The 25,877-nt window shown below is 44.4% G+C and overlaps 1 protein-coding gene across 8 annotated transcripts in view; it reads left to right on the top strand.

The window, feature by feature from the left end:
- The window catches only part of ZNF592 (zinc finger protein 592), a 48,489-nt gene extending 31,313 nt beyond the window's left edge, over positions 1-17,176 (top strand). For all 8 annotated transcript variants that reach the window (XM_032469078.1, XM_032469073.1, XM_032469076.1 and 5 more), the window contains 7 exons: positions 4,478-4,656; positions 9,926-10,102; positions 10,365-10,524; positions 10,638-10,925; positions 11,162-11,274; positions 11,915-12,050; positions 13,198-17,176. In XM_032469078.1, coding sequence (XP_032324969.1) covers positions 4,478-4,656; positions 9,926-10,102; positions 10,365-10,524; positions 10,638-10,925; positions 11,162-11,274; positions 11,915-12,050; positions 13,198-13,698 — 1,554 coding nt within the window. In that variant the 3' untranslated portion in view covers positions 13,699-17,176. The remainder of the gene's footprint in view (positions 1-4,477; positions 4,657-9,925; positions 10,103-10,364; positions 10,525-10,637; positions 10,926-11,161; positions 11,275-11,914; positions 12,051-13,197) is intronic.
- The last annotated feature ends 8,701 nt before the right edge of the window (positions 17,177-25,877 follow it).

Here is a 25,877-nt window from a genome sequence, read left to right as displayed (position 1 = left end):
GCAGATGTCAGCAGACAGAGACTATTTCTTCTTGTTCTTAAGCTTTTATTTAACTGTAACGTCATTATTACACCTAACAAAATTAATAACAATTCCTTAATATTATCTAATTTAAGTCCATATTCAAAATTTCCCTTCATGTCAAAATTGTCTCTTTATAGTTGAGCTTGTTTTGAATCCGGATCCAAACATGGACCACATGTTGTGTTTGCTTGTTATAGCTTTTAAATTTCTCAGTCTAGAATTGTACCTCTTCCTACTTCACCGATCCTTTTCCCCCACGTCACTGATTTGTTGAAGAAACTAGGTCATATGTCCTTAGAATTTTTCAAGACAATTCTGGATTTGACTGCTTCCGGAGAATCTCAGGATAATTTTGGGTTTGACTGATTGCTTCCTCCTGTAATCAGTTTGCTCTTCTATACCCCATATTTTGTCTGAAGACTAGAAATTAGCAATAAAGACTTGATTAGATTCAGATTCAATCTTGATGAATGGGAATACTGTGTTCTTCATAATTCATGACTTCAGGGAGGCACAAAGTGCTTGATTGTCTCGGTTTTAATGATGCTAAACTTGATCAGTGAGTTTATATTGGTGATGTTCTGATCCCTTCCTTATAAAGTTTCCTAGCTTTTACCTGATGATTTTAGTATCCACTAGTAATTGCTGCTTGTAATTTTATTAGGAGTTGCAGGAGGGTGTTTTAAATTTTATTATATCTTTCTCACTTATTAGCTGGAATTCTGTATAAAATATCTTTCCCTTTTCCATGGGGGCTATTAGGTTACCCTGAAATACAGTTTAATGTTGGAAAATGGGATAAATTTGTTTCCCTTAGTTTACAGTTTTCAGAGTAGTAAGTTAATGCCCTAACAATCTTTTTTTTTTTCTTTTCTGTAAAGTGAAAGCAAGTGTATTTAGAGAGATACACACTCCATAGACAGAGTGCGGTCTATCTCACTCAGAAGGGAGAACGGCTTAGAGGATACACATTCCATAGGGAGAATGCGGGCCATCTCAGAAAGGCAAGAGGGAGAGACCGAGAAGTGTGTGTTTAGTTTAAAGTAAAAGTAGATACACACTCCAGAGATAGAGTGCAGGCCATCTCGGAAGGCAAAAGAGCCAATGCCCTAACAATCTTAAATAGTGTTTTGAGCATACCTCCTCTATTATTTTTTAAAACTGTGGTAAAATACTCATAACATAAAGTTTACCATCTTAACCATTTTTTAAGTGTACAGTTTAATAGCATTAAGTACATTCATATTGTTGTGCAATCAATTTCCAGAACTCTTTTCATCTTGCAAAACTGAAACTCTAAACCCATTAAATAATAACTCCCTATTCTTCCCTCCCCCTTTCCCTGGCAACCACCACTCTAGTTTCTGTTTCTATGAATTTAACTATTCTAGGTACCTCACATAAATGGAATGATACAGTAGTTTTCTCTTCTTGACTGGCTCATTTCATTTAGTATAATGTTCTCAAGGTTCATGTATATCTCAGCCTTTGACAGAATTTCTTTTCTTTTTAAGGCTGAATAATATTCTATTATTGTATACACTACATTTTGTTTATCCATTCATTCATTGATGGACACTTGGGTTGCTTCCAGTTGTATTATGAGTAATGCTGCTATGAACATGGTGTACAAATATCTTTTCAAGACCCTGCTTTCAATTCTTTGTGTGATCAAATATTTTATTTTATTAAATATGGTTGCTGTACAATATTATGTAATATTAGTTACAGGTGCACAATATAGTGATTCACAATTTTTAACAGGTTAAACTCCATTTATATGTATTGTAAAATATTGGCTATATTCCCCATGTTGTACAATATCAATTCTTTTGGGTATGTACCTAGAAGTAGAATTGCTGGATCATACAGTAATTCTATTTTTAATTTTTTGAGGAACCCCCATACTGTTTTCCACACCAGCTATTCTATTTTACATTCCCATCAATAGTTCACAGGGGTTCCAATTTCTCTACCTTCTCACCAACATTTGTTATTTTCTGTAGCCATCCCTAATGGGTATGAGGGGACTTCCTCTGTTATTTTTAGTGTTGGTGTTATAATTGGTTTCTATATATTCAGTATGTTTATGTATTCAGTCATTCTTTTTGATGCTCAAATTATCCCATCTTTGGTCAGTGGGAGCCCCCTCAAGCTGGCTCCTATGTCTTTTTGACATGAACTTATTAAGCCTTGAGAAATTACTTTGAGCCCCAACAAGATATCCTGGGTACATTTCTTGTGAGGAATGATATTTAGAGAGAACATTCTGGCACCAGACATACTTATTCTACTGGATATATCTGTTTCTAGGCCTTTTCAGTCACCAGAGCTAAGAAATACAAATTTTTAACAAGAGGAATGGAAGATCATGTGTTTATAGTGGTGTTCAAATACAAGATTATAGTTTTAATGTGACTGATTTTGTGCTGAAAATCTTGATTCCTAAGATTTTCCTACTACGCACACACACACACACACACCCCCCCCATAGACACACATTTCAAAATATCAAAACCAATATTACTTGAAACATTAGGACAACTTCATAAAGTTGAGGGTTTACTTGCTGTTCTTCTTGTCCTTAGAATATATCATATTAAGGATGTATAAGTCAAAATACTGTGTTTTAAAAGTCACTGGGAATCATTTTTTCTCCATATAGTTATGTCACCAACTTGATACATAGGTTGTTTCTGTTTTTTTCATTTTCAGGGAATGCTTTTGTTTATTTAGCTTAATTTTATATACATATTTTAAATTATGTAAAACACTTACGTGATTCCAAAGTTAAAATTATATAACAAGGTACATTTAGAAAAGTCTTGCTTCCATCCCTGTCCTTTTCACCCTGTTCACCTTTTCACCCTCCTCCTCCCCCATAGGTAACCATTTTTATTTACTTTGGTTTATTTCTCCATTGCTCCTTTTTGGCAAGTGTAAGCAAGTGTGTGTGTGTGTGTGTGTGTGTGTGTGTGTGTGTGTGATTATTCCCTCCTTTATTACAAAAAGGTGGTGTACTTATCTACTGTTCTGCACCTACAGCAAGACTAAAAGCCACAACAACAAAACTTTTTATTATGGAATGTCCCAAAGATATATAAAAGTGAAAGAACAGTATATTGAACTCTCTTTTAACAGTTACCAACTCAGTGGCCCATCTTGTTTCGTCTATTTTCTTACCCATCTGTCCCTTAGTAGATTATTTTTAAACAAATCCCAGCACTATAGTGTCTGTTATATTTCAGTATGCTTATCTGAAAGATGAACTTTTTTCCTCCAAAAACACAGACATAATATCATTTCATCTCAAAATGAATAATAACTCCTCGTCAAGTCTTAATATCAAGTGTCAGCTGTTTCAATCTTGTCATCATTAAGTTAGTGTTCAAATACCTGATTGTCTCATTTCTTTTTACACTTGGCTTGCTTGAATCAGGATATAAATAAGGGCTATACATTGCAATTATTGAAAATTTCTTTTAAATGTCTTTAATCTGTGAATTCCTCTTCCCTCTTTATCTTTTTTTTTTTCCCCTTGTAAGTTTTTTGTTGAAAAAAACTGGATTGTTTGTCCTGTAGAGGCCCCACATTCTGGATATTGCTGATTAAAGCAGAGGTCTTTTCCTGTCCTTCCTAACACCTTATCCCTCTGAGCACTCCTCTGACCCCAGGTCACTGGCCTCTCAGTGAGTAGTCCAGTTGTCCCTTTTTACTAAGAAGGGCCTCCCCAGGCGCATACACCAGCTCAGTCTCTGGCCTCCCCCTCTGGGCCGTCTGGACTCCCGCCGTTAGAGCGCTTCGGCGAGTCAGCCTGTAGGACTTGTTATCCTCTGCTTCTCTTCTGGGGCTGAGAACAAAGGAGCTGCTGCCTCTTCTACCCTTTTCTGTGGGTGTGTGTGTTCACTTGTGGATCTGGGCGTCCCCCAGAATGGGCAAACAGGGCTGAGGGTATGGAAACTCAGTCAGGCTGCCTTGGAGCTTCGGAGTATTAACCAGGGTAGGCTCCCGTCTGCTTTGGAAGTCCCTGAGCCATCTGACTAAAGGTATTGAGTAGGACTCTGCTGGGCTAGGGGAGAGGCCCTGGTGAGTCTGGCAGTGTAGTGAAGCCTTAGGATTCAGTAAGTGCCTTGGGCCTCTGGAAAGGAAAGCTTGCTCCTCTGCTAAGCCAGAGGAAAGAAGCACTCACAGTCCTAGGTGCAGGGCTAATCTTTGGGAAAACAGTCAGATCTGTCTCTGATTAATAAAGTGAGAAGCAAGGCTAGCTTGGGTGTCAGTGTCAACACTTACTGAGGCCTGGGGGTGTCCCAAGTATCACAGGAGAGTTGGAAGAGAGGATGGTTGGGGGAGGAGGTTGTTCTGACCTATGTCCTAGGAAAGCCAGATGGCTCCAGCTGCAGAGCTGCAGGCCTGCAGCTCCTGCGTGAACTGCTTTCTTGGTGTTCTTTCCTAGACTTGCCAAGTGTGCCAGATGCTGCTGCCCAACCAGTGCAGTTTCTGTGCCCACCAGCGGATCCACGCCCACAAGTCCCCCTACTGTTGTCCGGAGTGTGGAGCCCTCTGTCGCTCTGCCTACTTCCAGACCCACGTAAAGGAGAATTGCCTGCACTATGCCCGCAAAGTGGGCTACAGGTGGGTGCTGCCTGACTGGCTGTCCTGAGCTTGCCTAGTGGCTGCTGCTTTTTCTGGGCCAGAACTCATTTATAAAACTGAGTTTTGGTCTTAAGCGGTCTGGGCTCCAGCCTAATAAGACAAGAATGTTGATTGATATGTGTTCAGACATTTTTTACTTTGTAGGGAACAAGAGTAAGGGGAAGAAGAATAAGGAGTTAAACAATTAAACATTAAAAAAAATAGCTTTAAAGGGGAAAGTTTGGGGGAGATTAGTATATACATGACATTCACTGTCTTTTTTTAAAGTATATAAATTTGCTCACAAGGTTATTATGTTTGGCATACTAATTTTAAAGTACTGTTTCAATAATAAATTTGCAAATTTCAGTACTTCCAAGTGTTCTCAATTTTTATTAACAAGTGGAGCTGCAAGATGCCCAATTGAAAGGACTCTAGTGTCTTTGTGTTGATTAGCTTTTGTCAGTTTGTGAGAAGGAAGTAAAACCTGAGAACGGAAAAAATGATCAGCTTCATAATAAAACCAAGAAAACTCTATTTTAAACTGAATCTTCTCCACTGTGTCAAACAAATATAAGTAAGAAGTCATTTTCAGGAAAAAGATCAAAATGAGGGCAAACACTCCCTCCAAAACCCATTGGTCTGCAGTTTCACGTGGACCCAATCAGGCGGTCTTCCCTGGTTTACTTGCTTGGGAGTTTCTGCATCTTCTGATGTTTTACTTGATCACTTTCACTTCCGAAGATTAATTTTGCGCAAATTTACTCAAGTTTTCTTCTTTTTGGTATTTAAAAAAAATATTGATTTAGTTCATTTAGTAAACTTTTTTTGAGTACTTACTATTGTCTTTAGCATTGTGCCAGACACTCAGGATACAAAGATGATTAAGAACCAGCTCCTGCCTTCAAGGGGGATTCGGTCTGATAAGTTAAAAACATATGCACACAAGTAATTATGATTCAGAGTGGTAAGTCCCTTAGATGAGGAATGGTCAGGAAAGCTTCACAGAGGAGATATTAGGAGATTTTTAGTAGAAGAAAGGGGGAGAGTATACCTGGCAAGGCTATAGGCCAGGGATACCAGCACACACAAAGGGATTGCCAGAATGATAAGCACTTCCATAGATGTAGGTCAGGATGAATGGGGCAGGGGGGTGGGGGGTGGGGTGGCGGGGAGGGTGAGAAATGAGACTAAGGGAGTTGGTAGAGGCCAGGCCACGCAGGATCTTGTATTTCTTGGCAGACATTTGGACTTTGTCCAGTGGACAGTGGGGAGCTACAGAAAGATTTGCAGCAGGAGAGTGATCCAGCTAGATCTGTGTTTTAGAAAGATCATCCTGGGAAGCTGCCATTATATTAGAGAGGAGGGAGACTAGACACTGGTTGAGTGGCACATGTGATAGTTCAGATGAGACACTGAGGGATTAAGCTGTGGCATAGCTATGGGGTGGAGAGAAGAGAAATTAATTAAATTCGAGAGAGATTTAGGAAGTAGCAGCGTTACGTCTTGAATGATAGCTTGTATACGGGGGTGAGGGTGGGGGCGGTTAGTGATCACTCCCAGGTTTCTATCTTGGTATAAGCATTTCCAAATGTAGACTATTTTCTTTGCACATTATGAAGAATGGAGAAGCAAAAGTGTGTAGGAAACAAAACAGTCCAGAGCTAGGGTTATACAAAGCTCTTGCCACAGTGTTGCAGAAGAGCAGTGTTTGGCAGCATCGCTGGCTACCTTTTTAAACCAAACACCTGAACATGTGTTTTTGCAGTATCTTGTAACATTTGAAAACACCTTTCTAACTTTGACTTAAGCATATGCTGCTTGTTTCAAGATCAAATCCAATAGCAATGTAGTTAACACTTTAATTTTTATATTTGAATCTTAAATCCAAGAAATTTTTAATAACAGATAAATTAATAGCATTTTGTGTCTTTTAATTAAACGTTTTACTTTCTTCTGCAAGAGGAAAAAGAAACCTAATGTCTGAAAAAGAATTTAGTTTATCAAGCCTTTTTGTAAGAAAGTTCAGACAAAAAAGTATTATGATTCAGCTAGAGGGATTACTGAAGATGTTAACATTAAAATCTTCAATAATCAATGGTTGAATTCAGAAGATATGCACACTAATACAGTGTCCATTATACTTAAAATTTTAACTAATAATACATGTATTTTTATAACAGCTTTATTCATATGTAATTCAAGTACCATACTATTAACCCATTTAAAGTGTCATAAAAACCCATTGAGTTTTACTATATTCACAGAGTTGTACAGTCAGTTACCACAATCAATTTTAGAGTATTTTCATCACCCAAAAAGAAGCCCTGTGTTTACAGCCCTCCCAGCACCCAGCCCTAAGCAACTACCAATTTACTTTCTATCTCATAGATTTGACTCTTTCGAACATATCATATAAATGGAATCATATTCTATGATCTGAGCATAGTGTTTTCAAGATTCATCCATGTGGTAGCATGTATTAGTATTTCATTCCTTTTTATGGCTGAATGATATTCTGTTGTATGGATGTACCATATTTTGTTTATCCATTCATCAGTTGATTGACGTTTGGGTGTTTTTACCCTTTGGCTGTTATGAATAATGTTGCTAATGAATATTCATGTACAAGTTATTGTGTGACATATGTTTTCAGTTCTTTTAAATATATACTTAGGAGGAAATAAGCTGAGTCAAATTGAGGAACTGTTTTCCAAAATGGCTATGCTGTATTTATATTCCTACCAGTAGTGTGTGAGAGTTTTGATTTCTTTACATCCTTGCCAAAATTTGTTTTTGTCTGACTTTTGATTATAGACATCGCAGTGGGTGTAAAGTGATATCTCATTATGGTTTTGATTTGCATTTCCCCGATAGATAATAATGTCAAGCATATCTTCCTGTGCTTATTGGCCATTTGTGTGTGTATATATATATATATTTTTTTTTTTTTTGAGAAATATCTGTTGAGAACTTTTACCCATTTAAAAATTGTGTTACTTGTCATTTTTTGTTGAGTTGTAAAAGTTATTTATATATTCTGGATACAAATCCTCTGTTAGATATATGATTTGCAAATATTTTCTCCCATTCTGTGGGTATTAATATTTTAAAATAAATTTTCAGAAGGTACCTATGTTCCATTTCATTGTACTCTACTATGGAGTTCTACAATATTATATTTTTAGAATTTTATATTCTGCTCTTTGGAGAGTGACAAATGATGACATAAGGGAGCAAATTTAGACTGTTTTTAATAATATGTTATTTTCTTATAATTTGTGATTATTGGCAAAGCTAAATATTTTACTGCTCTTTATCTTTTTTAAAACTTTATATACTTTACGGCTTATGGTTCTTTGATTTCTCTTTTTCTCTTAAGTAGTTGGTAAAGAATTTTGTCATAGGGTTGGATTTCTCTTCTGACATTTTTTCATCAGTTTGTAAACCCTGCTTGATTCAGTCTTTCACTGAGGCTACTTGGCATGTGTTCTTTTACCCCTTTGTGTTCTTACTTTCCATGAGGTTTCTTCCAAGAATGTCTACTGGGTAAATAGAATGGATTTCCAGTCGCATTTATATTGGTCCTGTAGGAATTTGGTCAAACTGCACAAATAAATCCACTTAAGAGATTCTTTCCACACATCAGGTATACTTGGCCACTTTGGATGAATTCGGAAACATGTGGATTTTTTTTTTTTCCTCATAATACCCTATGGTATGGAAGTACTTCATATGCTAGAAGTTGGTGTCTATTTTGTTTAGCAGGAGAGAAAAGAAAATATAATTAAATGTAAGTAGTTTGTATAGAAACTTTAACACACGTACACACATTCGGTAATGAATGCTCATTGGCATTAGTTGCAAACAGCTTTCTGGTTCTGTGGACTTCTCATTGCTAACTGAGTTTGCACAAGATGGTTCTTACCACCCCACCCCCAACACACATAAAAAGCAGTAAACCAAAAAGGGTTGGTCAAGATTCTGTGATGATTTATATGGGTTGTGAAAAATGGGTTAATATATTGAAATGAAGGGTTATATTTGGGAGTCAAAGAATTCTTAAGTGAAGGGATGTCCTTTCTTTCATTAAAGAAATAGCCTCTCTTCTGGTGCCTACTGGGATGTCAAGGTTATAGGAGCAAGCAGTACTACAACAAAAGGAAGATAAATGTTACCTCAAGAGGAATAGCTGGGAGCAGGGAAGGTGTTTTCTCACCTGGGGAGACCTGTGTGTGTTTATAGGCAGGGGGAAAGACTAAACACATGAGGGTCTAGGAACCTGGATGAATGCAGGCTGGCCTGGAAAAAGGTCACATTATTCTCTGATACTGAAGAAAGGAAATGCAATATTTATAGAGATATTTCAAAGTTGAAAGAAGAGCCCAACATGGCCTCAATTTTGGAAAAATGATTTAAGACAGTTCATACATTATAAAAATGATATGTTCAGTAAACAAAACTCAGAAAATACAAATTGGTAGGGAAAAAGGAAATTAAAAAGTTATCCATAGTCCCACCAAGGAGACACTAGAATACTTATGAGCTACACATTCCAGAATGGTATCAGGCACATGTGGCTGTTGAGCACTTGAACTGTAGCCAGCGTAACTGGCCATTTTATTTTATTAATTTAAATTTAAATAGTCACATGGACAGTACAGTATACAACATTTCCATCATCACGGCAAGTTCCATTGGACAGTGCTGCTCTAGACATTTCTTCCTGGGCTTTTAGGGCTGTTTTTTTTTTTTTTTTAATTGTAGTTTATGACGAGCATAGCATTTTTTAACTGTACATTTTATTAAGTGGCAGTCCCTGCCTATTCAGTACCAGCTTGTGTGAAGGCACAGGCTTTCTATAATCTCCTTCTGAAATTCCTCTCGGACACCTGCAGTTTTATCACACTTAACTAGATACCGTTTATGTCATTTTTGAACCATTTCCCTCCCTCTCCCACTCCTATCAACTTCTCTTGGCTAGGCTCAGGTTTTTGGTTTGCAGAATATTCTCCAACCAGTGAGAGGAGAGGAAGCTTTCGCTCCACTTTTCTACCAGATGTGGTCTTAGGCTTGGGGAACCCCCATGACTGCATTGTGCCACATGGCAGCAAGTAGGTTCTTGGGTTGTAGGTGTGGAGAATGGAAGACTGAGAGGAAGAGGAAGATGGCTCTGTTCCTGTCTTCCATCTCTTCTTTTCCAACACTACTTTTGGGTCTGACATGCATACTTCCTCCCTGCACCCCCCGCCCCACCTCTGTCATCCAGGTGCATCCATTGCGGGGTCGTCCACTTGACCTTGGCCTTGCTGAAAAGCCACATCCAAGAGCGACACTGCCAGGTTTTCCACAAATGTGCATTCTGCCCCATGGCCTTCAAGACTGCCAGTAGCACTGCGGACCACAGCGCCACCCAGCATCCCACTCAGCCCCACCGACCCTCCCAGTGAGTGCAGCTCCATGGCCAGCAGGCCTGTGGGGTGTAGCTGATTAGCCTGGGTGCTGTATGGGGAGCATTGGGATGGGCTGGGGAGCCTGGGCTAGTGGCAGAGATGCCTGGAGTCCACTGAAGAGTATCCACCTTGGCTCAGAGTAGTGCTTTCCTGAGCCTGACCCTGGTTCAGAGTGATCAGAGATAGGATGGAGGAGCCATGTGGTTCTGCCAACAGAGCCTTGGTTACCTCACACCTTGGGGCTTATCTCATCAGGCTCATTTATAAGTGCTCCTGTGAAATGGTCTTCAACAAGAAGAGGCATATTCAGCAGCATTTTTACCAGAATGCCAGCAAGACACAAGTGGGCGTCTTCAAGTGCCCTGAGTGCCCGCTCTTGTTCCTGCAGAAGCCAGAGTTGATGCAACATGTCAAGGTGGGACGCCGTGGGGAAGGAGGCTGGGGAGAAGGGCATATGCCTCAGGCCGGGGGTCTGACTTTGTGCATCTTTCCCCTTGCCCAGTCAGTAATCGCTCTCCCCATCCCCAGAGCACCCACGGTGTTCCGCGAAATGTGGACGAGCTATCAAGTCTCCAGTCTTCAGTGGACACGTCCTCAAGTCGCCCAGGTTCTCGAGTTCCCACTGAGCCCCCAGCCACTAGTGTGGCTGCTCGGGGCAGCTCCCTGCCCTCTAGCCGATGGGGCAGGCCTGAGGCCCATCGCAGGGGTGAGGCCAGGCCCCGGCTGAGGAACACTGGCTGGACCTGCCAGGAGTGCCAGGAGTGGGTTCCTGATCGGGAGAGCTACGTGTCCCACATGAAAAAGAGTCATGGTCGGGTAAGTGTAGTCACCTGGACACAGTGCAGCCCCAGATTCTCTGGACTTCTGTGCTGTGGGGTCAGAGCCGTCTTTTGTGGACAACCCCCTAGGGTTCCTGGTGCTTTGGACAGGGTGGATGTCGCAAATCTTAATGTTTTAGGGCATCCTCCTTTCTGCCTATGTCATCTAAGAAGAAAGATGCACCCAAAACTATCGTATGGTTCTGACACTTTGCATCCTGTCATCTCCCATAGACATTGAAGAGGTATCCGTGTCGGCAGTGTGAACAGTCCTTCCACACCCCCAACAGCCTCCGCAAACACATCCGCAACAACCATGACACAGTGAAGAAAGTCTACACTTGTGGGTGAGTCCCTAGAGGTGGGAGCCAGAAAGCCTGAAATTTAATAAGACTTTCCCATGGTACCACTGGGGCTTTTCTCTGCTGTGAGATCAGGGCTCACAGGCAAGAGATAAGCAAATTTCTAATGGAAACAGAGCATGCCAGAAATGAGCTTCTGGATGGCTCTTGCGCCCTCCCCTTCCCAACTCCCTAACTCCGGGCTGCACTGCCAGTGAGCAGTGGAGGGCCCTGAGGTTTGAGAGGTGTGGTGGTGATATGAGCCTGTGCCCTCTGACCGAGAAGCCTCAACACCATCCGTGTGAGCTACTGGACAGGACAGGCCACTCTTTCAGGCTGACCACTAGCCCAGCACTTGGCTCTCTGGATGGTGATATCAGGGAGTGGGGAGTAAAACCATAGCTTAAGGCCAGTATCAATATTCTGACTTCTGTTGTCTGCTACCTTGGCTGGCTTGCCGGCTAGATTTCTCTAGGGGCACCCAGCACTGCCCAGCCAACCTGAGGACCACCCTGCTGGCTCATACTCTCTCCCCTAGAGCCGGCTCATACTCTCTCCCCTTCCGTCTGCCTGCCTGGCCTGCGTGGCCCTGCTGGGCCCTGAGGCCTGTCATCTTATACGACCTCCTTTGGCTGTACTTTTGCAGGTATTGCACAGAGGACAGCCCCAGCTTTCCTCGGCCCTCCCTCCTGGAGAGCCACATCAGCCTTATGCATGGTATCAGAAACCCTGATTTGAGCCAGACGTCCAAAGTCAGACCTTCGGGTGGACATTCCCCTCAGGTGAGTGTGGGGCCCCTGCCCACTGGCACAGCTTGCTCAGTGAGGCCTGGGGCTGCAGGGGCACTGGGAAGGCTACAGGAAGCCCATCTGTCATTGTGGCCATGGAGCATCCCTCTAGCTCTGTGTGACCTGCCTAGGAACTGCACACATTTAAAGGACAGGGCCAAAGAGCCATGAGGCAGCCCATCAACCTCTTTTTCCTGCTGTTTCCTGTCACTGTGACCCCTTCCTGGGTGTTCGTATTTCTAATAAGTTTCTGGAGCAGCCTGGTGTCCCTCCTCACTGTAGGCTCTTCCCACTCCATTGTTGAGGGGCTGCCCCTCAGAGGGCCAGGCATGTCTGGGAAACTCTGAGAACGGCCTGGAGTTTCAGGGTGTTCTTCATTATTCAGAGAAGGGCGCTGGTCTGCAAAGGTCCTTTCACACATAGCAGGTGGGGTGTCGACTGACATTTTGGCAACATCTGTCTGTGATTAAAATACACACCCTCTCTTCCCCACCAAATGCATACACCCTTTGATCTAGCAATTCCACTTATAAGATTTATCTGTCAGATATCTTTGGCCTTGGGCATAAAGAGATGTGTTTAAGGATGTTCACTGCAGCACTGTGTGCAGTAACAAAGAAGGAACTCCACTGAATGTCTGCCAGGGGACCGTTCATCCCCATGTTGGGTTACTGTGCTGCCCTTAGGAGAAAAGCCTCTGGATATGCTCTCATGGAGACAAGTGCCAGTGTGTTAAGTGAAAAAAGCAGAGTGAAGAAAACTGTGCGTGTAATGCTATCATTTTGTAAAAGACAATAGTTTAAGTTTTGTATATGCATAGAATATCTCTTGAGGGAGCCACAGAACCCAGGTAATACGGTGTTCACTGGAGAGCAGGGCTGGGGAGGGGGGTAAGAGGGACTTAATCTTTTCTATATCCTTCCCATATCTTTGGAATGTTATGCCACAGGTGTATGTTACATTAAAAAAATAAAATAAAAAGGCAAAGAAACAAACCAAACCTAAGCCAGCATTCAGGGCTGGGGTGACCCTGGCCTCGGTAGTGATTCTACGAGTCCTTGGGCTGCACTGATCATGACTGAGGGCTCATGTCTAGGGCTCAGGCTTGGCCTGGACTCTGCTCACACTGTTTCCCTTTCAGGTGAACCATCTGAAAAGACCAGTCAGCGGAGCGGGGGACGCTCCAGGCACCAGCAATGGCGCGACTGTCTCTTCCACCAAAAGGCACAAGTCCCTTTTCCAGTGTGCAAAATGTAGCTTTGCCACAGACTCGGGGCTCGAGTTTCAGAGCCACATACCTCAGCATCAAAAGGACAGCTCCACAGCCCAGTGTCTCCTCTGTGGCTTGTGCTACACCTCTGCCAGCTCCCTCAGCCGCCACCTCTTCATCGTCCACAAGGTGAGAGACCAGGAGGAGGAAGAGGTGGAGGCGGCAGAGCCAGAGGAGGGCTCCGGGGAGGAGGTGCCCATGGAGACTAGGGAGAACGGACTGGAGGAATGTGCCGGGGAGCCTCTGTTGGGCGACCCAGAGGCGAGGAGATCCCTGGGCCTGGATCCTGATGAAGACGGTGCCCAGGATGCTCAGAGTCAACCACAGGCCCCTCAGGACCAGGACAGCCACACACCGTCCCCGCAGGTGTGACCGGAGGCTTTGCGGTGTGCTCAGTTGGGGTGGTGCCGCGGTGTACTCCGCCTGCCTTGTGGACAGTGGGAAGGAGAAGGCTCCGCCCCGGTGAGAGTGTGGCCCGCTGTGCCCTGGAGCAGTGTCTGCCCTGAGCTGCGGGGGGCTGGGAATCCCCAGCCCCAGGAGATGCGGGGTCGCCCAGGACCCTCACAGCTCTGAATTTGCTTCTGTTATTTATGGCTTTGTGCTGGCTGCTTCTTGGTACCCCAATCTTGTCTGTGTCCTTCCAACCCCAGGCTGCTTAAGTGGCCCAACGCCGATGCTGTCCACTTGGCTCGAAACCCCTCAGCGGCTGTGCTCTTCTGAGAGGTTCCCCGCTCGCTGCCTTCAGCCAGGGGCCTCCTTGGCCTATAGACAGCAGCTCTCCTTCTTGCCATCCGAGCCTGAGAAGGGGGATGAGGGTGCCAGCGCAGCCCCTCTTGGAGAGCTCGCCCAGCCTGGCTTGCAGAGGGCCCTTGGTCACCTTGCCCTTTCCTGTCTTCTCTGATTCTTTCCCCCCAAATAGTCCGGAGATTTGTCACACTGGCTCATCCTGTCTGTGTGGGTGGGAGAAACTTGTGCAGCACACCTCTGTTTGGAACCCGGGAGAGCAGGAAACGCTGCCAAGGCAGGCAGGCACCGAGAGGCAGGCCCTGCAGAAGGAGCTGTGCGTCCTTGTTCTGCCGCTGCTCTGCCTTTCCTGACAAGCGGGGTTTGGGGCCCACAGACTTTGGAATATTTGTACTCTTGCTCCTGTGCCATTAGAGAGGCTGCTGCCCCAGGCAGGCCAGCCCCTCCTCTTCTTGGCTACACTCATGTTGCTCAGACTATATTTCAAATAAAAAGAATCTTCTTACCACAGCAGGTAGGCTCTTGTATTCCTCTTCAGGTGAGCCTGGCCCTACCCTGATCCATTCAAGGGTCTCTCCCAGACTTCCCTCACTGTCCCACCTCTGAGGGAGAACAGTGTTCCCTGCTGTCCCAGAAGGTCCTCTCTAGATTTTGGAGCTGTGGTTAGGAAACCAGGAGCTCAGTACTTCTAGGTTCCCTAGGGACCTGAAAGGGTGAGGGGAGGGTCTTAATGCCCGTCAAGAGTCATCTCCAAGGTCTCCCTTGGTTTTTAGGGCCTACTGAAATTTTTCTGGGTACCTCCATCTTTCCTACAAATGGTTTTCCAAACTAAGAGAACCCTTTACTGGTGGGGAGGGGGGGATTCTGCAATTGCTCTGTTCAGGAGGCCTTGGTGTTGCTACTGCCACAGGGAACTCAGGTGTGGCAGCACTGGGATTAGACATGGGAGGCTGGGCTGCCGTTTCACTGATGACAGAGTTAGGACCTGACCAAGCACAAGGAGCCGGCTGTGTGGAGGTGTCCTCTGACCTCTGCCCCAAGCGGCTGCTGCAGCCCTGCATGGAGGGGATGTGAGTCTGGGCCTGGCAGGATCTAGTGCAGCAAAGGGAAGTGGGTGCTGACTGATTTCTTAGATGTGCTTTCAAGGAAGGCATTGAATATCAATTATAAATTATTAAGTCAAATAAATATGCCTGACCTTTTCACAATTGAAAAAAATACATTTTCTTCCTCTCAAGTGCCACATTTGTAGTGGAAATGCTAATGGCAATGGAAAAGGTTAGTGCTTGTTTCCGTTTCAGAGAGAAAATGCTTTTTAATGCATGCCATACCTGGCAAGGCCACTATGTCCCTGCTTCCTGAGCAGCAGCAAGGACAAACCTAATTCTGGCTCCCTCCAGAGCCAGAGCTAGCCCCAGCTTAGCTGTCATCCCTTCCTAATTACAGTTGCAGGGTGCCCACCCTGCACCTGGGGCCATTTGCAGGCACAGATAGATTATAGAAGAGGCTGGTAGCTGGTACTAGGGGAGAGGAGGTGGTGAAGTCACAGATTTGACCTGTCCTGACTCCAAAGCCCTCTCCTTCCTGGGAATGGCGTGGAGTGGAAAGACAGGATGCTGAGCCACTCACCAAGAAACCTGGGTCATAGCCTGAGTTCTGCCCTCAACCAGCTCTTAACAAGCCCCCTAACTTCACTGGCCCCTTCCCTTCAAGATAGACCTAGTAATTCCCACCCAACTTGCTTCAGAGGCTTTTGTGAGATGATGAGTGTGGAAGCATTTTCTAATTTATGAAACAGTATCAATGTGAGGGATTCTTGACTTCAGACATGGAAGGTGGAGCACACCTCACCCTCTGTTCAGGCTTGGATGCTGATGGTCAGTTATGGCTGGTCTGGGGCACCTCTCCACTATTAGTAATAGTGACAACAACACTTGAAGCCCTGCTCTTGGGCCCAGCATCTTGCTAAAAATGCTTTCCAGTGATTCTCGTTTTGTCCTTACAGTGATCTCACAGTTATCTTCCATTTTACAGAAAAGAAAACCAAGGCTCAGAGAGGTTAAACAGCTTGCTCGATGACCTGTAAGTCAAGCCTATCTGGTTCTGAAGTCCATGATGTCAACCACTGTGTTGCCTTAATGTCCCGGCTGCTGTGGCTGGCTGCCAGCTTGTCGGAGGTTTGCAGCCATCCAGACATCTGCTTTCCTACCTCCCCTGTGGTTGGGGTGCCCCACTGAGTGCCAGGTTCTCTTTGGAGTCAGTCTGTGCCTTGTCACCCCAAGGAGGGCCCTGTGCATCACAGTCACTTGCGCCATTCCGAAGCACATGCAGTGTCTCTATGACCTTTCATTCTCATTGGGATTTATCTTGCCATTTGAAGACCATTTGGGGGGCTATTCTAGAAAAGATGGACCAACCCTCACAGGGAACATGGTTCCCTCAGGGTCTAATGTCTTCTGATTTTTTTAAAAGATATTTTTAAATAGTTGTGTTATCATCAGAAAATGCTTGCTGTAACAAGCACTTACCTGCTGGAGTGAATGCTCTACTGATCAACTTAAACAGATAAGATTCCCCACCCTTGTAGAAACTACAACTTAATACACTCTAAGGCTTGACAAATGACTAATATTTATTTTCCAACTGCTTTATCTCTGTAAAATGATATGCCGAGTTACTATAAGCTAATTGGTGTAGAATGAACTCTTCCCTTAACTTATGTAAACAGTCTGGTTTTTTAAAAACTTTAACAGCTGTGGCTCAGCAAGTTCAACACACTTTGCCTTCCCCCAGACTGGGGAACCTCCCTGCCTGTTCTGGCCACCACTGTAAATTCAGCTCTGGGCATACTTTCTTTTACTTGTTTAAGACAAAAAATTTTTTAAATGAATATACACGATAAGAGATCCAAACAATACAAAAGAGAATACAATGAAAAATAAGCTTCCCAGTGGGGGTCAGCCTTCAGTTCCCCAGTCCCCCTCTCCAGAATTAATCACTGTTACTTATACCTTATGTATCCTTTCTGAGCAATTCTATGCATTTGCAAGTTTATAAATATGTATATTTATATATCTATTTTTAATACAAATGGTAGCATTCTATACACAGTGTTCTGAAGCTTGCTTTTTTCACATATAATGGAGATCGTTCCCAATTCATCCAGAGGGTCAGTCCAATTCTTTAAAAGCTCCTAGCACAGTTCCTTGTATACAGTAGTGGTTCAAAGGGTGTTTGGATGAGTGAATTAATACATGCATGCGTGAGTGAAAGAATCTGATTCAAGTGGTAGCTATAAAGTTCTCTCAGGGTCAGATCTGAGACAGAATCTTCTAGATTCTGGAACATTTCTCCCTGTATTTTCCAAGGGATTCAGGCTGTTGTCCACAACCTGACTTTTTCCGCTACCAGTTGCCACAGCAGTCTTAGGAACTGTGAAACTTAGGTCCTTCTGGAGAAAAGAGCAGATTAAGACTCAAGTCCCAGTATGGGTTTGTTTTGAGGTCCCTATTTAAAAATGCCTTTTTTCTTATTGGAAAATGATACAGCATTATTAGAGAAAATAAAAAACCATGCATAATTATAATCCTGTCTTACCTTTGCAATTTTCATCTTTGCACATCATTTTCTAATCTTTGTTCAGTTCATAGTTGAATTTATAGTATAATTACGATAATAACAGTGGTTAACATCAAACATTTCTATGTGACAGACATTACTCTCACATTCATTCCCCTATTTAGCCTCATAACAATCCTATGAGATAAATACCACTATTCTTTTGGAGATTAGGAGTGGTTGACCCTAAGGTCATGGAACTAGTAAGGGGCAGAGCAGAGATTCACTCAAGTGTGACTAGCACTACACTGCCTCTGATTTTGTACTCTACTTTTTTCTGCTTAACATGATGTCTGGACATTTTCCATGTTTCTACATAGCCTTAGATAAACTTACTGGCAGTGTGATAGAATGAAGAAAGCCAGTGACTAGACATCAAGAGCCCTAGATTCCAGTCTGGGCTCTGCAGCTAGTCGTTTGATCTCTCTTGGCCTCAGTTCTTGCATCTATCAAATGGTGGGGGTGGGGGAGTGAAGGTTGGTTTAAATCTCTGGAGAACTTGATTGAGCCTGGCTAGATTTTATCTTCTTGTTTCTGTATATTTTTATGTAAAAATAGAAGAGACCTTCCCAAAGGCAAGAACGCTTATTGAATTTCTTTTGGGGGGAAGGGTATAGCTCAAATGGTAGAGTGCATGCTTAGCATGTACAAGGTCCTGGGTTTGATCCTCAGTACCTCTGCCGGAAAAAAAAAACTAAGAGTTTCTTCTTTTGTTTGTTTTATTTGTTTATTGACTTTTGGCCTAGATACATACAGAAGATATATGTAAAAGACCCCTCCCACTGACCTCACTCCACCAAGGCAATATCACTTTTTTTTGCATTTATTTATGTTTCAATTTGCATCAGATTTCTGCTTTTTCAATTGAGTTCTAGCCCTTTTATGAGCACCTGTTTCTTTAGGCTTTTGTCAAGCCTTTCCAAGTTTGAACTGTTTCCTTGATAATTCCAAAGCACCTTCAAATCCTTCTGTTACCCCAGCACCTGTTCATTAGGGACCTAGGTCCAGATACCTTCTTGAGTTAGTTCATTGTGTCACGTATTGCCGTTTTAAAATGCTCTTTTTTTTTTTTATAATATTTATTATTACTTGCAAATTAAAATTGAGTTATTAGTGCACAAATACTAAAAAAATTAACAAATGTGTAATAGATTGTATGGAAAATGTGGCAAAAGGATATGATAAAACCATTTGAGTCAACTCTAACTGGGAAGAGCCCCCATTGTAGTGAGGGCTCAAGTGACAGTGGATCAGTAGCACCATCTCATTTCATGGGTGGGCATGGCATTATTTACAGATAGACATAGACTACAATCTCTTAGATGTTACTTCTAAAACTTAACCCCATAGTCTTTGCCTCTAATTTCTGTGAAAATGGGGAAAGTTGATTATGCCTTTGATGCTTGAAGTGAGAAATTAAGCTGCTCTTTAATATTTTAAACTGGGAAGATCTACTGCTTCTAGGCATCCCTTTCAGTTATAGCCCAGGGCACACTGTGTACAATTCCTATTTTCCTTTGTATTTTCTAGTCCTTAGACCAACTTGCTTGGAATTTTCCCCTAAGACCCACTGAGCATAGATAGGGCTCCATAATTTTGGTATCTGAGGAGGAAGGTAAATTCTCCTTTCTAAGAAGCTCTTTGCCTAAGTAGGGGGCTTCCCATTTCTACCCTAGACTGGTTTTGAGTAGGGCTTTGAATGTGATTTTAGAATGGGGAAAAGGAGAAGATGAGGTGAGGGAAGGGGAGAGGTGATGGTAAGGAAAGGCACAGAAAGCAGTGGAGGAGCAGGCCGGGGAGTTTGAACAGGTAGAGTTTAGAATCTGGGAACAACACGATTTTAAGATGGTGGTGGTGGGGTGAGAAAGTAGGAGTGGCTGATTGGACTGGCAAACTCAAAAATGGAGCTAGTAACTTGATTTGTCAGTGGCATCCCTTGAGTTGAGCAGTAACTGCAGCAGCTATTGCTTGGAGATAATTAAATTTTTTTTAAAGAATGAGAAGATGTAGTTGTTGTGGAAAAGGAGTGCTGGCTGAGATACAAAAGGTTCCTTAGAAAAAGACTTGAAGGGGAGGAAAGGGACCAGTTCACTCCGCAAGAAGACCAGGAAAGGCCTGGGCTGGGCTGGGGCCTTTCTAAGGATGGGGAGTTTGTGTCCTGGGCCTGACCAATTAATTACTGGCCCCTGACCACAGAGTCAGCCTCCTATGTAGTGATAACTTTATTCTAGAAAGGACCTACATTTGTGGCAGAAGTTCCTGGCCTTTCTAATTGGATGTTGCATCAGAATAGGCGGGTTGGGGAAGGCAACTGGCTAGGGTAGCTCTACACTCGAGTCCCTAGTTCCCCTTCCAATCAAACAAGAATCAGGAGTAGTTTCTTGTTGCCAATAATCCTTTAATTGGTGTCCACCTACCTCAGCACAGCTGTGACCACATCGCCGGTCCCAGGAGTGCCAGAGTGACCAACTGATCCCAGAGCGGCAGGATCTGGAGTTTCCACCCTCCAGGATTAGGGACTTGGCTGCCTTGAGCTGGGAGCAGTGGGAGGTCTTAGAGGTCAGACAAGCAGTCCAGAGCACTGCAGACTGGCTTGCAGCTGAAGGCAGAAGTTTCCCATAGGAGAGCATGATCGGCAGAAATCTAGGGCTTTGTTGAGCTCAGGGCGAGATCTTTAAAATAAGTGGAATCATGAGAAGGAAAAATAGAAAGAGGAAACTGAGGAGATGGACATGTGTTTAATTAACTTACCGTACTACTACTAACTTGCATTGAGATTGGCCACAAGTCTGGGGAGCTTTGAAAACTGGGGTGGAAGCTTATGATGCTTCACAAGGAAGGTGTCACTGACCTCTGAACTCAATTCCTGTGCCATTGCTTGTGGAAAAGGCTACTTCAGCCTGAGTCCACATAAGTGCCGGAAACGCAGAAGAAGATCTTAAAAGTCTACTGACCAGAGTGAGGTTGATGATAGTCGTACTTTTCCACGAGGAGCTCACGTGTGAAGTGTGACATTCATGGCATAGTAGCTTAAAGTGGACACTGGCAAAGTGGATATGTTCAGAGGGGACCATCCAGCATGGTGTGGAGCTCTCAGGGCCATTTCACTCAAGGAGCTATTGAAGGAACTTGATGTTTCATCAGGGAAAGAGATGTTTCATGATCACTTTTTTTTCACACCTTTGCAGGGCTATTATATCACCAAGGAGTCTAGATTTCCTCTGTGTGGCCTCAGAAGGCAGAACAGAATTAGATTCCATAGAAGGAAGGTTCTCCTAAAAATGAAATGGACCACCTGGAGTAGCGTATTCCCAGTCCCCGGAGATGTCCAGACACAGGCTGAAGGGACCTCACCCAGAGGGTTCTAGAGAGTGCTGAGGCCTCACAGTGGCAGGACGAGGCTAGAGGTACATGCCAAGTTCCTTTCCTGCCAATGCTGAGTGGTCCCTACCCTCTGTTGCCTCCCCACCTCACAGCTGGGGCCATGTGTTCTTTCCGTCCCAGGCCAGGGACCATCTTTGATCCTGAGGAGCAATGCTGTAGCATTCAGGGGCTGGCATCTGGCCACTCTTGTCAGGCAGACCTCTGCTTCAGCTCTGGTCATTGGGATGCTTCTGCTTTGTTCAGGAAGCCAAAGCTTGCACTTTATCACCCAATTCTGGTTACCCATTACTGCTTGATAACATGCCTGGTTTCCTTTGAGCTCTTTTGAGAAGTAAAGGTAGTGAAGGGAAGAGAAAGATAAGGTAAATATTTCAGGGAAAAGTAAACATTGATCATCCTCCTAGGCTGTGAGGAAGGAGGCCAGGCAGGGGAGGACAGGGAGAGCTGATGGAGCAGAAGTTTGAGGGCCTTGGAAAGGAATGATATACATTTTGAAGCAGAGGGTAGGCGACTCAGGGATGATATAGTAGCCTGTCCTCCTCCAAAGTGGAAGTCCTTGCCCAGTGGTCTCACTTTTCCCTGTATTTTAAGGGACAGTTGACTATTGCCAGTGAAGAAGGCGAGGGGAGGTTGGAATCTTGTTTAGAACAGTTGCTGTAGGGAAAGGAAAAGGTCAGCTTGGGGAAACGTAAAAGGATTGCCAAACTGCCTGGGACCGGACTCAGGTTGGAAACCAGAAATGTTGGCCAGCCTCAGAGCAAGAAGCCCACAGCCAGACTCCAGGTTAGGAAGCAGCAAGGCAAACTTAGCAGAAGGTCAAGGGGCAAGTGAAATGAGATCCCAGAGGAAAGTCTAGTGGTAGTTGGAGTTACTGTCCATGTCTATGTGTAGATGTGTAGATGGGGATGGGATGGGGGTGATAAAGAAGCCAGGAAGGAACTCATGAGTGGAGAAGTTAGAAGAGAGTTGGAGTCTGGAGTTGCCCTAAAGCTGAGGGCAAGCTTGGTAGATGGGAAGGATAACAGATGGCATTTTGGAGGTGGAGAAATTCCTCTGACAAGGTTCAAGTGGTGGACATTTGATTGGGTTGCTCAAGGGAGTTGGGGTGAAGGTCTTTGAGAGGATGAGATCAATGCTGACTCAGTTATCAGAGGAGGGTGGGCTGATGACAGGGAACCAGAGCCTGGTGCACAGTGGCACTCAGTGTGAGGTGGCCTGAATTGAATAAGTTCAGGTGGGAGATGATGAGAAATGTGGAATGTTATCCTGATAGCTAATAAATATTAGGTAATGTGTGCCCTTGGCCAGTGCTTCAAAGGAGGGCAGACTTTTCCCTTGGAATTTTGTTTGCATTGGAGGAGAGAGAGCTGAGTAGGAAGGGAAAAGATGGAACAAAGTCAAAATAAAAGTCATGTTCAAACTCATCCAGACCTTGATGAGAGGGGCTGATGTAGCTGAGCTGGAATGTCCTGGGAGACCCTGTCATACTCTTGAGAGTAGCTTCTCTTGTTATGCTGAGCTAAGGATGTTAATTAACAGTAGCCCAAGATTTTCCTACCACAGGCACCCAGTTTACTCTGGAAGTTCAAAACAATCGGGAGAGGGGATCCTGGCACCAGTAACAAGTTCCTACAACACTTCATCAGTACTCGTATTTAATAGCAAACACTGACTGCCTTGTATTTTGGTTATTTCCAAACACAGAATCACAGCATGTGCTCCTCTGTGCTCTTTCAGGACCATGTGCAAACCTCTGTTAGAGGATTGATGGTGATTCTGGTTTAATTTTCTATTTTTCTTTCAGGCTTGAGAGGTTCTTGAGGGTAGAGACCATAACATTCATTTCTATACCATCGGTACCTGGCATAATGCCTGGCTTATAGTATTCAGTAGTGACTTAATAAATACTTGCTGAATCAACATCTGTCATCTTCAGGATGATAAAGGATCATGACCTTACTCCTTTTAACAAAAGAGAAGTCTAAAGTAAAGCTCAGGGATGGTGAGCCACTTGCCCAAGGTCACACAGTGGCTCAGTGGAAGAGCAGGGTTAGAACCTGAGTCTCCAGACTCCTAGCCTAGTTCTTGCTAAACACCACCTTACATATCCTCTCTCTTCTGCTAGACTGTAAATTCAGGAGAGATTGTGCCTTTTTGACCTCTCCATCCTTGAATGCCTTGATACTCCTTACTCAACTGTGCCCCCACCATCATGAAAGTCTGCTTGTTAAATTGGCAGATAGCAAGAACCCGGAAGGGCAGATTATACAATGGATGACAGGAGCAGAATTCAAAAAGATTCAGATGAGAAGGAAAGGGAGTGTGAGATGAACAAAATGAGATTTAACTTAAAAAAAAAAAAAGGTAAAAGTTTGCAGTTAAGATAAAAAAGACTTTACAAGTAGGAGTGGGAAAGACTTAGAAACAGTGGTTCATGTTGAAAACATACAGGCTTAGGGTCAATGAAATAATTTGGCTGCCAAAAAAATTGATGCTAATTTTGTGAAGCCCAGCCCCAGAGAGGTGCTAATTCAGTTGTAGGCTGCTCTAATTTGACACTTGTGGTGGTGGTGGTGGTGGGGTGTGTGTGTCACATTTTCAAAAGGAAATTGATAAATTGGAATAACTACTAGGTAACTAGTGGCATCATATCCATTGTCATATAAGAAATGGCCTAAAGGGAAATCTAGGTTCCTCCTTGTACCAGGCAAGACCTCTGGGATCTGGACCCTGCCTAACTCGCTTGCCTCTCTACTTACCCAAATCCAATATACTTGAATGAATACCAGGCTGTTTCATACCTCCATATCCTTGTGCATGCTATTCCCTCCATCTGGAATATTCTGTCCACCCTGCCCTCTGCCCAATTTTTAAAATCCTTTTCAAGCTTTACTTGGATTCTTCCTTCCTAACCAAATCCCTAGGCAGAACTAACCAATCTTCTATACTTTATGCTCTTCTAGACATAGCTTTATAATTGCACATTTCACCTTGAATTGTATTTTGCTTTTATGCTTGTCTCTCCTTTTAGACCATGAGATTCTTGAAGGTGCAGATTCTGTGACCCTTGCCTGCAACACATGTGCTCAAGCCTGATACATGGATAGTCACTTAAACAAATGAACCAAAGCTTCAAGCAGGCTTTCAAATATGTGAAGGTCTGTCCTGTAGACAACTGAAGAGATTTTAATAAGCACACCTCCAGAGAGCCAAGAAAAAGAATGATGGGGCCGTGTGGTCAGGAGACAAATCCGAGCTCATTAGGAGAAAATGCTTCAGGATTGGTCAAGGCTCTTAGATTCTACTAATTTGAAGCAGTTTGAGCAAAGGAAGGACTTTCTGGGTACAGATTCCAAGAAATGGCTGAACTGCCAATCTGCAGGTAGGCCATGGACAAAGCTGAGTATCAGGAACACTTACAACAAGGCACCTGAAAACCATCAGGACTCTCTGCCCCTTGCCTTCACTTCTCTGTTTGGCTTCCTTCTTCCTCACTGCATATTGGCCTTCTCCACACAGCAGAAAATATGGCTGCTGAAAGCTTAGACCTCACAGCTCAGTTTTCCACCACAGAAGGACTGGTTTTCTTCCCTGATTCCAGTTAAAAACGTTTTGGTGAAGAACTTTGACACACCTTGGGACTGATGTGGTCAGGGAGATGGGTACCATGAATAGCCTGGCTTGAGTCAGATGAGAGAGTGGAGGTAGTGGGGGCGTGGGCACATGTGGGAACAAGGCAGTTGCCATTGGAACCACACTGAGAGTGGGGGAAGAGCCGTTTGCAAAAGGAGTGGGGATCTGAGTGTAGCTTCTAGAACAGAGGGGTTGCACTCTTTTGCTCCAACTTTCTAATGATTATAACCACCCAGCTCCAGGGACTTTCTGGATACTCTCAAGGATACAGGAGATAAAAAGATGGATAAACAAACTGTGGTCACTCCCAATGTTTAGAACCAGGCTTAGACAGTGCTTAGAATTTTACTGTCAGAAATTTTTGAATGATTATATTGTTTTTCTGGGCATTAGAACTCAGCCCATTTCCCCCTCGGGTGCTAGGAAATAGAGGCCGAACAGGGAGGAGAAGGAGGTTCTAGAAGTGTTTACTGAACCCCTAATGTGTGCTAGGTAATGAAGGGAAATACAAGACATTTTCAGAGGAGTTCTGGCCTCCTAGGGACTGAGGTCACTTATGGAAGTATGTGGGTTTGGGTTTGTCTAAGTGCTGGACTAGCCGCCACTGGCAAGGCCAGGGTCAGTCAGGGCTGCTGCCAGAAAGACTGGCGGGTCTTTGGCTCCTAGTGGATCGAGCCCAAGCTCCAAGCAGCTTCTCGCCCCTCGGCGCCTTCCCCTGGCCTCGCCGGTCTCGGGGCTTCCCTCGCAACCCCCGCGCAGCATCTTGGGTACTTCTACACCTTCCGCTTGGCAAAGGCCGCAGAACCCGAGCTTCCACGCCTGCAAAACGGGACGCGAGCGGGGAAGGCAGGCTGACAGGACGCCGGGGTCCTCGGTGAGGGGGCTCCCCCTTCACCCCCTCGCTCCGAGAGGCCTCCCCGGGCCCCGGGCCCCGACGCGGGGCAGCTGCGGGCGCGGAGGGGGCGCTCCACACACGTCGGGCCGTCGACTGAGGGAAGGAACCCATGGACCGGAGTCGTCCCCCTCAGGCGGGGCCTGGCGGGGGCCCCCGCGGCCCGGCGCCCCCCGGCGCCTCGGAGGCCGCGCTGGCCCGGCCGGACCGGGGGAGGGACAGCAGCAGGTGACGACGACGGCTGGGCCCGGGACTATAAATAGGGGCGCGCGTCAGCGGC

Source organism: Camelus ferus, chromosome 27 (genome assembly GCF_009834535.1).
Source record: "Camelus ferus isolate YT-003-E chromosome 27, BCGSAC_Cfer_1.0, whole genome shotgun sequence".
Lineage (NCBI taxonomy): Eukaryota > Metazoa > Chordata > Mammalia > Artiodactyla > Camelidae > Camelus > Camelus ferus.
Note: the sequence above shows the minus strand (reverse complement) of the source record. Positions and strands in the feature narration are given on the sequence as shown.